This window comes from Vipera ursinii, assembly GCF_947247035.1.
Source record: "Vipera ursinii genome assembly, chromosome: 12".
Classification (NCBI taxonomy): Eukaryota; Metazoa; Chordata; class Lepidosauria; order Squamata; family Viperidae; genus Vipera; species Vipera ursinii.
The window spans coordinates 17,394,285-17,410,337 of NC_139525.1; the positions used below are offsets into that span (position 1 = coordinate 17,394,285).

Consider the following 16,053-nt stretch of genomic DNA (forward strand, 5'->3'; position numbering starts at 1 on the left):
GCCTGATTCCCCACTATCAGCCATTTGACTTCTTCTCTGCCTGATCCCATTGTGCTGCGGGTTTATTGGCTTTTAATTTTTAATCCATAAATTGACTGGGCAATAGAACTATTACTAGTAATGCCCATATTTGCCCAAAGCATTGTCCGCAGAGTTTAGGCCTCCTCCTGCCACTGATCAACAGAAAACCTTTACCTATTTTACCTGTAAAGTATTCTGATGTGGCTGATCTTATTCTTCTCATCATGCTAACCTGGGTTGCAGGGACTCAAATCACTGATAAATGCAGATAGCGGTTGACTTAGTTTGTTTAAAGGGACTTATGGCAATTCATTGAAAGAGGTTGTAGGCACTGCACATTCACCCTCGGCCCCAATGCTCTTTTCATATGAGATGGTTCATCATTACAGACTTTTAAAGCAACATTCCACAGCCTTTCTGGCTTTGTGGACTGATTGGGGGGAAGAGGGGATGGTTCCATGCGAGTGGTGAGTGAGCGCATGTGCGCAGCTCCATTTGCACAAACGGCAGACATGCGTATTCGCTGCTTGCTTAAATGGGGCTGCACACTCTTGTGCAAATGAAGTTGCACGCTTATGTGCACTCACGTGCCGCTTCTGCGGCCCGGTTCTGAACGGGCCACGGCCCAAGGGTTGGGGACCCCTGTTTTAAAGATCATTTACTTTCTCCTGCTGTTTACTGATCATCTGGCTTGGTAACAGAAGCCTAGCATTTTTACTAAATCGGATCTGTGGGAGAACTTAAAGTCTCACTGGCACGAAGGGGGAGCATAAACACTGAATTGCTCTTATAGGTAGGGACGTCTTCCAGTTTGTTCTAATACCACCTCCATCATTTTGAGATTTATGAAGGAGATTTTACAACATTTTCACCTCTTTCCTAGTTGTTTGGATATGTAAGGTTCTGATTTACTCTGAAGATCCTGTTACGTACGTGTAAGGATTGTCTTTAAGCACCATCGCCCGCACAAGGGGTACGTTAAGCTAGGATAATGTTCGGATTACTTGAACAATTGCATCTCTTCAGACAGCATCCAAATGGGATTTAGACTCTTCTGGCATCTTTCAAGGGAGAGAAGGGGGCTGTTTGTTTTGTCCCTAACCTTGCAGTTCCACTAAAAAGAGGTCCCACTCCAGGCACGGAAGCGAGGAGCCTCGCCTCTCAGCCCTTCCTTTGTCCTCTTGCGATGCTCTTCCCTCTCTTGGTCAAGGGTCCTTCTGGTTTTGCGCCAGACCCTTCGCCAGGCAGCCGGTGCAGACAGCCCTGGATTGTGCTATCAGAACAAATGTGGAAACCTGTCTTGTCGTGCCAGCTTTTGACACACAAGCCAGCTGTTCCCTTGGCAAAGCAGCCAGGGGAAGAGTTTTGATAGATTTTACTACTTGGACCCAGAGTCTGTCCGTGGATCTTTTTTCTGGAACTTTACTCATTTTCTATAATTTTGACTGTGTCTGCTGCCCATTTTTTTCCCCTTGTTTTTTCAGCGTGGTAGGTCAAAGGCACATAATCTTTGGGTCTGACATCCTCATATTTTGGTGCTTGAAGCCCGCTGCAAAGAAATGTCCTAAAATTGGGTCAATCGCATGGATGACCCAGTTAATGACTGGCATGACTTACAACTGTAATTCCAGACTCAGTTACGATTGTCAGTTAAGAGCCACCTATATTGTCTATTGTCTGCACGTTAAATAAAATTATGTTGTGTCTTCAAAATGATTTGGTTGTTTTAAGTGAGGAAGACTTTGGCCACAACAGACTTCGAAGGCTCTCCCAGAGATGGTTTGTTTTTTACTACCTTTATTTACTCAATTTACAGATCACTACAAACAATTTCCTTCAAAATTGCTCTGCATTTTCTGTTATACTTTTAACGCCAACTGTTCTTTGCTCTCTTTGACTATATTCTTCTGAACTATCTTCTTATAACTTTCTCTCACCCATGGGGTTTATCATTTCTTCATTTCATTGAACTTCTTTTTCACATTTCTTTACCATCACAGGATTCTTTTTTCTCTGCTCTGGGCAACCTGGACATCTTTTTTTCGTTATGGCCACTTTCTGTCTTCAAACAGTGAATATTAGTTCATTCTGTTTACTGCAGTTTCTTTCACTTCTTTCACTTTTCCTGATACCACCAAACAATGATTTGTCCCAGATTCAGAACCTTTCATTTGTCTGCCTCCCTTGTTCTCTCTGTCCTTCATTGTGAGCTCTGCATTTCGATTTATATTCATTCCTTTGCTCTCTGAACTTATGAACTTACTTGCAGTTCTACTTTAAACAGAGACTCACATTATTTATTGAATTGTAATTCGAATCACCATTAATCAGTGGTGAGAAGAGTAAAGTCCTACGCTTAGGCAAGAAAAACCAAATACACAGATACAGAATGGGTGGTACCTGCCTCAACGGCAGGAAGTGTGAAAGACATCTCTAGATGTGCTACTTGGCCACCACTTACCTATGAGCCAGCAGTGTGCTGCAGCTGCCAAAAAAGCTAATGCAGTCTTGGGCTGCATCAACAGAGGGACAGTATCAAGATCGTGAGAAATGATAGAACTGCTTTATTTTGTGCTAGTGAGGCCACACTTAGAAGAACTGTTCTGGTCACAGGTTTTTTTTAAAAAAGATGCTCAGACCTTACAAAGGGCAAAGAAGAAACAACAAAGATGCTAAAGGGTCTGGAGGCTAAATTGCATAATGAATGGTTGAGGGAGCGAGGTATCTCTAGCCTATCAATGAGAAAGATTAGGGGGGACATTATAACTGTCTTCCAGATATGGGTTCCTACTTCAGGATGCCCTTGCAGTATTTTATCTGACAACGATTCATACTTTCTGATACATATTTTGGATGACTCATGCATAATTGACATTGTGCCTTCGCTGCCCCAAGTTTCCCTGTCCTCTCTGCTTCAGACGCCATCACTTTGATCCGTTTTGCCCTTTCCCTTTATCTTACATTCACACAAAGAGAATTATATTTTCTCCTTTCATTTCATTTGTTAATTCAGGTACTTCTTTTGTATTCCGAGTTGCAATCTCCTACTTGCGGGAGGTTTGATGACTAGTTGGGCCTGTGCACAGGAACATCTGCCACCTGTAAAGGCCTTGCTCAGTCACAGCTATCACTTGTGATGCTCTTCAGTAGGGTAACAATCAACCAGGTTGCCTTATGCTGCGTGCAGCATTCCTTGTTAAGCAGTTGGGTGTGACATGTTTTGGGGATGAGCGCAACCACAGCCCAGCTTTATTGCAATCATTTTTTGTGCAAGCTTGGGTCTCTAGGAAACATCACGGCAGACATCCCATCGGCTAGGAGGCACATGCCGTCAGTGAAAACTGACGCAGTGTACTTGCATGATAAAATATAGGTGGATAATTAACTGCAAGTTTCAATTCCAAAAATGGCAGTTTGGAACACATTCATCTTTACCAGCAGGCTGGAAAGTGATGACTCAGACTGTGGTGCTATGGAATCCTGACTCAATTTCCAGAGAGCACTTGAGAATGTAACTGTGTGATCCCAGGAAAAGAGAGAGGCCACCTAGGAATTCTCTCGTCCTGGTCAGTTCCTAATGACTTGCAGGAAGGACAAAATACTTACATGCTAACAACACATTAAAGCGAACCCTTAGACCAGGGGTAGGCAACCTCGGCTCTTTTATGACTCATGGACTTCAACTCCCAGAATTTTTGAGTCATTATAGCTGACTTAGGAATTCTGGGAGTTGAAGTCCATGAGTCATAAAAGAGCCGAGGTTGCCTACCCCTGCCTTAGACAGTGCAGGCAACAGAAAGAGGATTTTTCTGAAAGAAAAACAATCTGTGTCTTTCCCTTACACTGAAGGGACCAGCGGGTCACGTTTTAATGGTGAGCTGGGCCTCCGAGTGCCTGGTTCATGGCCACGTGACCACGGGGACTCTGAAACAGCCACAACTTTGAGGACCAGTTGTAAGTCTGTTTCTTTCAGTTCCACTTTAACTTTGAACAGCCCCTGAACGAGTGGAAGTAAAGAACCCTAATGAAGGCTTAATTCTAGCTTAGGATGCAGCCGACTGTCAGTTCCTAATAGGAAAGGGGAGAAAGCAGCTGACTCTGGGGGCCACAGGCAAGCTCTCCATGACTTCAGGAACTTCCCGTAATCAGCTAATATCACCACCCTTCCCTTTTTTTTCTGACTTTAGAAGAGCCACTGAAACGGAGCAGCGTGTGATAATACAGCGTTGCATTTTTTTTTCAATTTAATTGCGGAATTGGAAATATATGTGAGCAGCTTCATAGCTGAACAGAAAGCAGACTTTCAACTTTTTCTTGGTCCTCATTTTAAATTGAAGCTATTTAAAATGCAGGATTTAGCCAGTGAAAAGACTGCTGTGATTGGTCCTGTGAGAGAGAGACCAATGTGGGGAAGGGTGATCTGGGAGGGAGGGGGGAGCAAGGAAGGAAAGAAGGAGATGGATAGGGAAGGGAAGAAGGGTAGGAAGGAAGGAAGCGATGGGGAGGGAAGGAAGGGAGGGAGGGATGGGGAGGGAAGGAAGGAAGGAAAGGATAGCGAAGGAAGGAACGAAGGAAAGAAGGAGATGGATAGGGAAGGGAAGAAGGGAAGGAAGGAACGAAGCGATGGGAAGGGAGGGAGGGAGGAAGGAATGGGGAAGGAAAGGAAGGAGGGAGGAAGGGATGGGGAGGGAAGGAAGGAAGGAAAGAAAGAAGATGGATAGGGAAGGAAAGAAGGAAAGGGATGGAGGGAGGGGTGAGGAAGGAAAGATGGGGAGGGAAGAAGGAGAGAAGGAAGGAATCTTAAGAGGAACTTTGTAGCAGTTACGGGGGAAAGTCTGAAGTGAAAGGATGGTTAGTGGGATTTCCACTGTTTCCTTTAGCACCCTTGACCGTCTGGCGTATTTCCTGCAAATAGTCTCTTGCATCAGCTCCCTGCTCCTGGCACAAAGCCAGGACTTTCCTTGGTGGCTGCCGAATGGATGATGGCCTAATCCAGTCCGGTGGCCCAGCTGAGCCCCCGGGCCCCCTTCCCCTGAGACGGGCCTCCGTTTTTCACCCTGACTTTTCCTCTTTGTTCTTAGATCCCAACGCGGTGATGCCAGAGCAGCTGACCACAAGCCGGCCCAGCAAGGATTCTGGCAACGCGGGGAACGTCGCCACGCAAAGCCCCCATCACAGATTCCCCCCTGTTGGGGAGGTCCCAGGGAAGCCAGGTAATCTTCTTGACAGAGACCACCCTCAGCCTGGCACTGGAGAAACAGCTGCAGGTTTATAATGGTTTATAATGCGGCCCTGCCTTTTTTACCTATTGGGGCGGTTTCTGATGAATGGGAACGTTTTGTGTTCCGCTTGGCCTCCGGCTGCCGGCAGTTTGGATCCGTTGGCTTCCACTGACGTTCTCTGTGAACTCCCTAGCTCTGAGATGGGCTCAAGAGTAGCTCAGGCTGAGTAATCCCAGGGCTTTAGGGCGAACTGTGGTGTCGTCAGGGTCGGAGGTGTGATTTTAATTTAATTTTTACTTTAATAACTTACTGTTGCTATTTTATGACTGCTGTGGCTGCCAAGATCCAAACCTGGTGAGGAACAGTCACAAGATCCGGGTGTGCTTAGCCTGTAGAAGAGATGACTGAAAAGAGAGATGGCAGCAGTCTTCAAGTACTCAAAGGGGGTGGGCTTCTCAGTGGTCCCGGGGGACAGGACCAGAATGGAGGCATGAAGACCACCCAGCAGGAGGTTCAGGAGGAGCTTCCCACCCAATGGAACAGGCTGCCAGCGGAAGTGGTCAGTTCTCCTACCAGAGGAGGCTGAATGGTCATCAGTCAAAGATGTTCTGAGCAAGAGGTCCTTCCACAGTTAACCCTTCCTATCCTTTGTTTCTGTAATTTTTGTGACTTTTAATGAGGAATGTATACGTTTTTTTTTAAAAAAAAGGAATATTGAAGGAAAAGATGTTTTAATAATGCTCTTTAGGCTTTTGTATACGTACTCAAGTGTCTAAACACTCTAAAGAAAGCAGCTTCCAAGGCTGGAGATCTTGGCTTGCACTGAATAGAGTGAGCATGCCTGGACTAAAACCTTTCATTGAGCTTTTTACCGTGACAATTGCATCACATAATGCACAATCCTTTGGAATTTTATGACAGTGCATGGTTACAATCCATTTCATCGGGTTTGTGAGAATGAACTTATAGGAAAGATGGGATACTTAAGTCACTCAAAGCAGGCCAAAAAGGGAGAAGGTTTTCCTCAGGATGATTTCAGCTTTGGTAGTACCTGATAGAGGGTCCATAGTAACAACTTTAAGGAAGACACAGCAACTGGTAATTCCCCAAATTGGAGGCGGTTCCTATGAGAACTGGATGATGCCAACGGCATTCTGATGGAAATGCACCAGTGTGAGAAAGTGTGTAGGTGTGTAAAGGAGTGGTGCTTTTAAAAGAATGGGAATTTTAAAAAGTTTTGGGTGTGAGAGCTGCATGGGAATCCTTCCACAGAATGAATGGAACTGAGGAAAGAAAAGGAATGAAATGATTTGGAAGGAAACACAAGTGAGGAACTCTTGCATGGAGTATTTCAGAGCATTAGAAGAATCATCAATTAGCGACTCTGAAATAAATTTTGGAAAGGTGCCTAAGGAAAAAAGTAATAAATGCAAGGCTGTGAACAAAGCAGGATTAAAAACGGACGTGGTTTGTTTACGGGGTAGCTATTTGAGTTGTTTAATCTTGTTAGGGTGGCCTCTTCCCCTCCAATCATTGGAAGAGTGTTCCACACAAAGCTAGCAAGAGTGACGACTATTCAAGGGACTCGATGTTTCTAAGCATGCCTAGAAAGTCGTTTTGACAAAACTCTGATTGAAAAGGCAACGAAGGGGAAGGAGATGACCAATACGGGGAGTCCATTGTCACATTGGTGTGGGCAGGCGGAACGTGCAGGTTCGTCCGTGGTGGGGATGTGTGTTGTTTTGGAAGAGGTGAACAGTAGTTGCGCCACCCAGAATCCTGGGGTTGGAGGAGTAGAAAGGCTGGCCTTCTGCAACAGGCAGCGGGAACAGGGGTTGTGGGTGGAGGGCTGAAAGGGGCGCTTAGCAAGGAGGTAACACCGCCAGGGATCAGCATGTGCGAAGCCCCCTTGTTTGCTTAAAGTACCTGCGTGTAATGAATTGTTACGCAGAGACTGCCGCTTGTTTGCAATAGGGGTTGATGACTGAAGAAGCCTTGTGGACTTGGGAGGGAGCCAACCCCCCCCTTCCGAGTCTACTCATCTGGTAAAATCCAGCAGAGGGGATGTGCTCCAAGAAATCTGGGAGCAGGGGTCAGGGGTCAGAGGCAACTCAGCCGGCAGGCTACATGTGGGGAGAAAGAGGGAGAGGACAGCCACCCCCCCCCCGAGCATGTGGCAGGTGCAGCTAGCAGAGCCCTCAAATCTGGCAATATTTTATCTATAGTTGTGAAGCAATAGAGTCACCACGTGCCATTCTTGGCTTTGGGCTTGACAACAGTAAATTGTTACAGATAACTAACCAAAACGTCCAAAGACTGAACATTAACATGAACCGACCGGTCTTATAGCAATACCGACCAAGTTCGTCCCCCTGTGTTGCCTTGAAGAGCTCCTGAAAGCTTTAGGGAAATGGGCCATTCCGAGAGGCAGGTGATGAGGAGGATGAAGGTTTATCAGCTTTCCAGGAGGAGCGGGAGAATAAAGAGACCCTGAGCTTTGGGAAGAAGAGCAGGAGACGCTGGGCCTCAGCCAGCAAGATGGTGGATCCCTAAAGGGAAGGCGGGGGCAACTCGGCCCTGCAAGGAGACAAGAGAAGCGTTGTGATGGCTGGTGACTCACTGCTAGGAGGAAACGAAATAAGTAGGCACTAACCACACCAGGTGCCCTAGGAGCCTAAAGATTAGGGATGGGGTTGTGCAGCTTCCAGCATTTTCCCTGTCCAACAACAATTATCCCTACCTGCTAATACATGTGGGGGCAAATTATACTTTAGTAAAAAAGCTGCCACTGTCTTAGCACGGAGGTGGAAGAACGTGGAAAGAAATGTACATTCTTGTGCAATCAGGTGGTGGTTCCCCCTGTTTCTTACGGCATATAGGGAAGAAACCAGAGTTGAAGGAGAACGCGTGGCTATCAGGCCTGGGCTGATGGGAGAGGGAGGGTCCTGCAAGCCTGGCCTGAATTATTTGGACAATGGACTGCTGAGATCGGGGTGGGGTGGGGGTTACAGTCGCCCGATCTGATGAAAATTTGATAGGTTCAAGTACAGGTAGTCCTCGACGTACGCCCACAATTGTGCCCCAGATGTATGACGCTGAGCGAGACATTTGTTAAGTGAATTTTGCCCCATTTTACAACCTCTCTTGCTACGGTTGTTAAGTGAATCACTGTAGTTGTTGAGTTGTTAAGCAAATCTGGCTTCCCCTGTTGACTTTGCTTGTCAGAAGGTCACAAAAGGGGATTCCAGGACACTGCAAACGAGATAAATATGAGTCAATTGCCAAGTATCTGAATTTTGATCACCTGACCATGAAGATGCTGCAACGGTCATAAGTGTGAAAATTGGTCATAAGTCACTTTTTTCAGTGACGTCGTAACTTTGACCTCAATGAGCTAGCTGTAAGTTGTGCACGTATAGCATGTTCGATAGGGCTTCTAAAACTGCAGCTGAAAAAACTGCAGGGATTTTTCCAGGAAGTTCCCAGGTGTTGACACTGACTGAAAGACACCCCCCTCCCCCTCCCCCTCGCACAAAGTAATATATAAACAGGTAGGCAACTATTAAAGCACTCAATGAAAAATCAGAAGTGACATCACTGTGTAAAGTTCACAGCTTTTTTATGTATTCAGTAGTGTTCAAAATGGGGGAATAAACAAGAAATAACGGGAGAGGAAGGCTTTCCTGATTTCCTGAAACCCCCCCCGCCCCCCGTGACAGCCGGGAAGGAGCATCCGTTCCAAAATTAAGCAGAAGCAACAGAGAAGGAGAACTTGCCTTTCGCTGCTGCGTTCAAAGTGCTGCTCAAAAATCCCTTCCCAAACCCCACGGGTCTTTTAAAGGGGGGGCGGGGAGGGAGAAAGGAAGGCAGCAACTTGAAATGCAGCCCCCCCCCCGCATCTTTGCCCAGGAGCCCCATTCTGCTAGGAGATTCCTGGCTTCCCCTCCTCCTGTTTGCCCCTTCCTGGTGGAGAGGAAGAAGGAAGAGGACGATCAGAGACGGGTGAAGCTGAATTCTGCGAAGCCGGACATTTCGAATGTCTTTGGGGTGGAGGTTATCCAGCCGTCTTCCAAAAGGGAAGATTTCAGTTGACAGAAGGGCTGACGCTCACGGAACATTGGCGGGGGCTTTTGGGTGGGTTCTTGGGTGGATTCGGGGGTGGGAAGTAACCCAAATGCCCCTTACAGCTGCAGATTAGTCTGAAAGAACAAAGGATTTTTTTTAAACCCACTTGAAGTTGACCTGTTATCATTAAGATTCCTTTTACCTATTGAAATTTAATGCAAATCTATTTAAGGTGCACCAGTGCTGGCCAGATATATATGAAGCCTCGGTATTGTGCACAACGATGTTCATAAAGTTTCTCCTTAGATCGATGTAGTGCTTGTGCAGATCTTTACCAGCTGTGCTTGTTCTCCCGCTGGCTCTGGCAGCTCCTTTGCCCTCCGTGAGTCTCCTGCCCTCCCCTCTCCTTGGGAAGGCTCAGCCACGGGCTCCGACAAACCTCTGGTGGGTGCAGTTCTCCACAGCCAGTTTTCTGATCCTTCTGGCAGAAAAATCAGATGAAATTTGAGGGAAAAGGGGTGGGTGCAGCCATTTATAGAAGTCATAGAACATCAGAGTAGGAAGGGACCTTGGAGGTCTTCTAGTCCGACCTCCTGTTTACTAATTCAGACAAACAGTTGTCCGATCTTTTCTTAAAATCCTCCACTGATGGAGCACCCACCAGTTCTGGTGGCAAGCTGTTCCACTAAGTAATTGTTCTGTTAACTAACCCTAATCCATTGATGAAAAGTAAGTGGCGTTCTTCTGGAAGAATAGCAATAGCAACAGACTTATATACCACTTCACTGGGCTTTACAGCCCTCTCTAAGCGGTTTACAGAGTCAGCATATGCCCCCCTACCATCTACGTTCTCATTTTACCATCCTTGGAAAGATGAGAGGCTGAGCCAACCTTGAGCCAGTTAGGATTGAACTCCTGGCTGTGGGCAGAATTAGCCTGCAATACTGCATTCTGTCCACTGCGCCACTACAGCTCCTTGGTGATTTGCTTCCATATCATTTTGTATTCCAAACTGGTGCATCCTAGGTGAGCCACAGAATAACTTCCTAGCAGCACGGAAATTGACTGACCTGTCTTGGGGGGGGGGGGGGACTGGAGGGGATACTGATGTTCATTTAAAATGCCACCAGCTTCGGTGAAAGAGTTTTGGAGCTTGGTGAAAACAATAATAATAATATCAGTCTTGGGACTCTTGGAAAGGCTAGATTTTGGTCTGCATTCTGGCGTCAAAGTCAGCTTTCTTCTTCACAGCTTGATTGGGCAGATGTAGCACAGCGTAGCAGTTCCACTCTTACCAGAAAAATGTGTTCCGTGCAGTGGGGATGGTGTTCTTCTCCAGTTCATAGAGCACATGTGGCGAGGCCCCATAACATTTCATCTTATCTGCTGTGTTCTTTAACATACACTTGAAGCTGCAGTGGGAGCTCTGGAGAACATCTGCTTTCTCTCTGTCTTCTGACCGAGGTGAGGTTGTGCAGGTTTGAACCTCTGCTTGGCTTATGGTAACGGAGTGTGCAGAGCCCAGTAAATTGAACTGAATCTTAACAAGACAAATAATGGTTGTTTTTGTATCTGGGAAATGGGTATGCTGCTTATGAAAAATAGGTTAGTGTGTGTATGTATGTGTGTGTGGGGGGGTTGGTTATTGTTCAATTTATATGCTATCTAGTAAATCTGGGCTCATGTCCTTGATGTACGTGACCCAACTGTGTCCTTCAAAGCTAGTGGACCCTTCCTTTGTTTGTTCCTTTCGGGATAGGGGTGTGTGTCTTGCTGTGGGGGCCCGTGGTTATGTCCTGATTGGATTACTGTAATTGCAATTTCCATTGAGATGGTTCCAAAGCTCTTAAAAAATGTTGTTTCCTTCCTATTTCAGTCAGATGGAGTTCCAGGAGTGTCTTCTGGGGCATTTCACTGACTGCTGATTTACCTCCAAGCTCAGTTCAAACTCTGGGAATTTCCTTTCAGATTCTCAACTCTGACAGCTGGACCTAAAATCTCAAGGAAGTCCTTTTTGCCGACCCTCTTTAAGGAAGGAGCATGGGGTCATCTTAGGGGAGGGAGATCATTTTGTGGTGGGACCCCTACAGTGGCTCCCCCTTTTCCGCAGAGATGCTTCTTTTGATCTTGAAAAGATCGTGGTCTACTTGTTCTAACCTTGTTTATTTTATAAAGTGTGTCTAGTTGGGCTTGGGCACCACGATTCCCATCCTCCCGAAGGGCCGTTTAGACCTATAAAGAGAGGAACCCCCAAGAGCTGCTTTGTCCCATCCTCGACCTTTCTGAATTTCTCTTTTCCTTCCACACATGCCAGACCCTGTTAACCAAGATGGCCAGGATACCCAAAGACCAACCGATGGATTCTTCAGCTCCAAGGTGGCCGTGTTTGCTGCGATCGGGGCTGGCTGTGTCATTTTCATCCTCATCCTCATCTTCCTCATCGTCCTTCTCATCAAGATCCGGAAGCGGCACCGGAAGCACACGCAGCAGCGGGCGGCGGCCCTGTCGCTCAGCACCCTGGCCAGCCCCAAGAGCAGTGGCAACGCCGGCTCCGAGCCCAGCGACATCATCATCCCCCTGCGGACTACAGAGAACAACTATTGCCCTCATTACGAGAAAGTCAGCGGAGACTACGGGCACCCGGTCTACATTGTCCAGGAGATGCCCCCCCAGAGCCCGGCTAACATTTATTACAAGGTTTGAGGACAAACCTTGACGTCCCACTGCAAAGCCCTCCGGGTGCCAGGGGAGAGGAGGAGGAGGAGGAGGGTCTGCGTGCCCCCTCAGGCGCTTCCCCTCCCTTGATTAGCATTTAGCCTTGTAGTTTGGAGCTTTTCAGACCCAGGATTTGAGGGGGGGGGTGTCCTCTTGCCCCTCCTCTGCTCCCAGCCTGCTTTGTGGCCCTCACTTGGTCTCTGTGCCTTTCTCGCTCTCAAACCCACCTGGGAAACCCCAAGATGGCCGCCGCCTCGCTTTGGGGGCAGATTCTCCCGCTTCTTGTCGTTGGGGGGGGGGTTGTTGGGAGGGAAGCCACACCAAGCCTGGCACTCCAAAGGGGGCCGTGCCAGTCCTTGCGGGGCAGAGCTTTTGGGCCGTGCTGAGAAAGGGGTCTGCCTAGCCCCATTATTATATATATATATAATAATTCTAAAGTATTTTTTGTAACTTTTTTAAAAAAAATTGTGAGAGATTGGACTTGTGAGCTGCCTCCTGCGGTTTCCCAGCACAAGCTCATCTGCAGTCCTCCCCCCGCCCCGTCTCAGGCCTCATCCGCTCATCACGCTGGACGGTCATCTTCTCATGCTCTGGGAGGAGGGGACGCTTCTTTGTTTGGGTCCTTTTTGCTAATTTGTGAATCAAAGTTTGCAACAGTCAGTCCAGGAGAGAATCCAGTTCTGAAAACCGAACCGGAAGGGGTGTCAAGAGGAGGTCTGCTGTTCGTGCCCACCGGAGCAGCCCCCCTTCTGGGCTGGGGTGCAGATACGCGAGGGCATTGCAATGCTTGGGGCAGGGTCTCCCTGAATTTCCACTTCTGTGCCCCAGAAGAGGGGAAGGAAGGGAGAGCGTCCGTGGTCCCAGGACCCTTCCAGAAAGCCTGTGGAAGGGAACTCACCTTCGGGCTCTTTGGGGGGGGGGTTCGGGAGAGCAGCAACACAGACCCCTCTCCCCTTGCTTGGATTCGGTCCCTTTTATGCCCAGTTGCAGAATGCGGCAATCAGCCCCCTCCCCCCAATTTCTTTGATCCAGCCACCCATCCCAGAGCTCTTCATTGTTCGCTTCCTGCCAGTCATATTAATTCTAATTGTAACTTCTGTGGCCTGCAAGGACCCTTGTTTGACCCCGGGCCACTTAATGGGAGAGAAAGAGCCCCTCTGGGTCTTAAAAGGGGGCTCAGCTCCTCCGGGGGTTGCCGAGGTCAGGGGGCAAGCGCCAGTCAAAGCCTCTGCCCCCCCTCCCCATGCATCTCCTGCCCTCGAGGGGGCGGAAGGAAGCCTGCCTCCCATTCCCCCTCATGCCTGCTTGGCTGCAGCATCCCCCGAGCTCCGGGCGCCTTCACGGCCACCTCGCTCGTCATGCCAGAAGCCTTACTTCGCACGGAGAGGCCGCTGCGCCTCTCGCTCCGACCGAGTGCGCTTGCGTGTCTCGCCCTCCCCGTCTCCTTTCCAGGAGCGATTCCTTCATCGAACCCGGCTGCAGCGCACTGCCTGCCCCCGGGCCAGCCAGCCCCACAGCAAGGGCCCCAAGGCCGGCCTTGTGCCCGGCAGCTGGCGGCTCAAGTCTGCCTCAGCTGCTCCAGCGAACGCTGTGGGGCTGGCATGGGGCAGCGCCCGTCAGCCTGCCTGCTATTTGGAGACGACTCCTGCAATAAACTGGTCTGGTGGGGGGGTGAGGCTCTTCTGCCCAGCTGACCGGTTGCCCATCCTCAGAGACAGGCCCACTGGAGCCCCTCCTCCTCCCCCCCGGCCCTCCCCATCAGCATTTCTATGCAGGATATGAAAAGGCTGCGTCCGTCCGTCCGTTTGTCCGTCTGTCTGTGTAAGGGCTTCGGTAATTGTGCACTTTGAGGCGTGTCCAGTGGAGATCAGCCAAGAATTCAAGTTTCTCAGGGCTCCACAGATAATCCACAGGTATTTTTAGTAGTGGTAGTAGTTGTAGTAGTTGTAGTAGTAGTAGCAGCAGCAGCAGCAGCATTCTTTTTAAAATGCAAAGACTCTTCCCGTGGCCCCTTCCTGTCTCACGCTAGGGTCCCCTTTGTGGGAGAGGGCCCCGAAATGAGGGAAGCCCCTCTCTGTCTGGGAGGAGGGGGCTGCCCCTGCAGTGGGAAGCTTTGGGGCCGCTTGCTTTCGCCTCGCCTGCCGCAGAGGTTGGCTTTCTGAACCGTCCAGTTCTCCGACTTGGCAGCAGTCGGCCGAATGGCGGAAGTGGCGGGTCAGAGGCCCTGCCTGGCCACTCGGAGAAGTGCTGACCCTCACAGGCTCCGGAGCACCCTGGAGAGAGGAAGAAGGACCCAGCACAATCCAGCCGAGAGGGGGGGGGGAAGAGGGGGCGAGAGGAGCGGTTGTGTGGTTCCAACCATAAACATGTAGATTTTACACAGGGTGCTGCAAAAACAGGGAGAGAGATAAGATGCCAACTGCGTTTCTTAATGCAGGCGCTCAAGAAAACTAATTTACAATCTGGACGTCAGGAATTCGGCACGGTTTATTTTCCTTTGTGCGCAGAAATGGAAACCTGGGTGATGTTCCCTTCCTGCTCCACGCAGAACAACACAACGAGAAACACAGGATGAGTTCCGTGCAGTGGCTTGCAGGCAGTTCATTTTGTGTAGGGAATTTTGCCTTGTGTGAAATCCTCTCCCGTGTGACTTTTCACACACACACACACACACACACACACACACACACACACACACACACTCTTTGTGGGGGCGAGGGGGTGGCTTAATTGCCAGAAGCAAGTGGGATGGCAAGAGTCTCCAGCTCAAGTTGGGGTTGGGAGGGGGGGTTGGCTTGCTACCCCACCATAAAACGAACAAGGAATTGAGGTGTGGGCAGCCAAATAAACTTGTAAAATGGGTGTATGGGGTATCAATATGCCTTTGGGGTCTGGGTTCTTTTTTAGCACCTCTCTCTGCTGAATCCTGAAATGTCCTTTTGCTTCATCTTTTTCCCATCAAAAGGGTCGGGTTTTTTTTGTTTTTTTTAAAAAAGAGGTTTTATTTTATGTAAATAACCAGTCTTTTTTGGAGGGTATAATGTAAAGAGGTTTTGTATAAACTTTGGATTATTTTCTCGTTGCTTTTCTTAGAAAAAGAAAACAAAACAAATTAAAAATATGGGAAAAAATCGACCACAAGAACGGGTGTTAAAACATTTGTCATACTATAATCTCTCTACACGCAGTTCATCCATCACAGGAGTTCACGCCCAGGTGTGCAACCAGCATGCTCGCCTCCACCCCGTCCCCCCTTCTCGAAAACCTCTGGGGCTCACCCCAGGCAGAGAACCGGGGCGGAAACTCCACCCGTTCAGGGGGCCTGCAGTCCTGAAGCCCCTCAGGATCCCGGCCCTTCCACGCCCTCCGGGACTGAGCTGGTGGGCGAGGAGGGGGCCAGATGCCCTCTGGAGCGGCTTTCCGTAGCCCACGGGGTTGCCTCGGAATGGCTGCTGGCCCTAAGCCATCCATGGGGCATCCTGCATGATCCCCAGGTGCCTGGCAGGTTTGGGGGCTCTGGCTTGGGGGAGGGAGGCTGAGAGCAAGCAGCCCCTGGGGGGAGATGTGGGGGGGCACACGGGGGAGAAGGCATGTATCCCTTCCCCGAGAGCGTCCTGGGCCACCCAGCGGCCTGGAGCCATTTTCCCAGCTGGCCTTGGCTCCTGCCCCCTCCCCCACAGGTTGCCCAGAAGGGTCCAGCTCAGAAAAGAGGCCGGCTGGCAGCAAGTGGGCAAGGCTGGGCCTCTCTTCCTCAAGGCCGGGGTGTTCCCGGTCCTGCCTGGTGCTCCAGGGCTTGAGGTTGCCAACTGGCAACTCCAGATTGTGTGGAGGGGCTTTTTTTTCCCCTTTTACTCTTGATTCTGTCACTTTTTAGAAATTCCTTTACCCTTTATTTACTGCTTTCACCCAGTTGCCGCATCATTGTCTTCAGTAATAATGGGAAATGAATTCCCTGGAGCCATGATGGAACGTGGTATATTGTTAAATAAAGTATTTTTTCCTATGGAATTTAGTTGTCTTGCATTTTGGG

At 49.0% G+C, this 16,053-nt stretch overlaps 1 protein-coding gene across 1 annotated transcript in view; it reads left to right on the top strand.

Annotated features, from left to right (window-relative positions):
• Positions 1-15,002, top strand: part of EFNB1 (ephrin B1) — an 86,587-nt gene extending 71,585 nt beyond the window's left edge. The window contains exons 4-5 of the mRNA XM_083372261.1: positions 5,103-5,234; positions 11,623-15,002. Coding sequence (XP_083228387.1) covers positions 5,103-5,234; positions 11,623-12,011 — 521 coding nt within the window. The 3' untranslated portion in view covers positions 12,012-15,002. The remainder of the gene's footprint in view (positions 1-5,102; positions 5,235-11,622) is intronic.
• Positions 15,003-16,053: the final 1,051 nt, after the last annotated feature.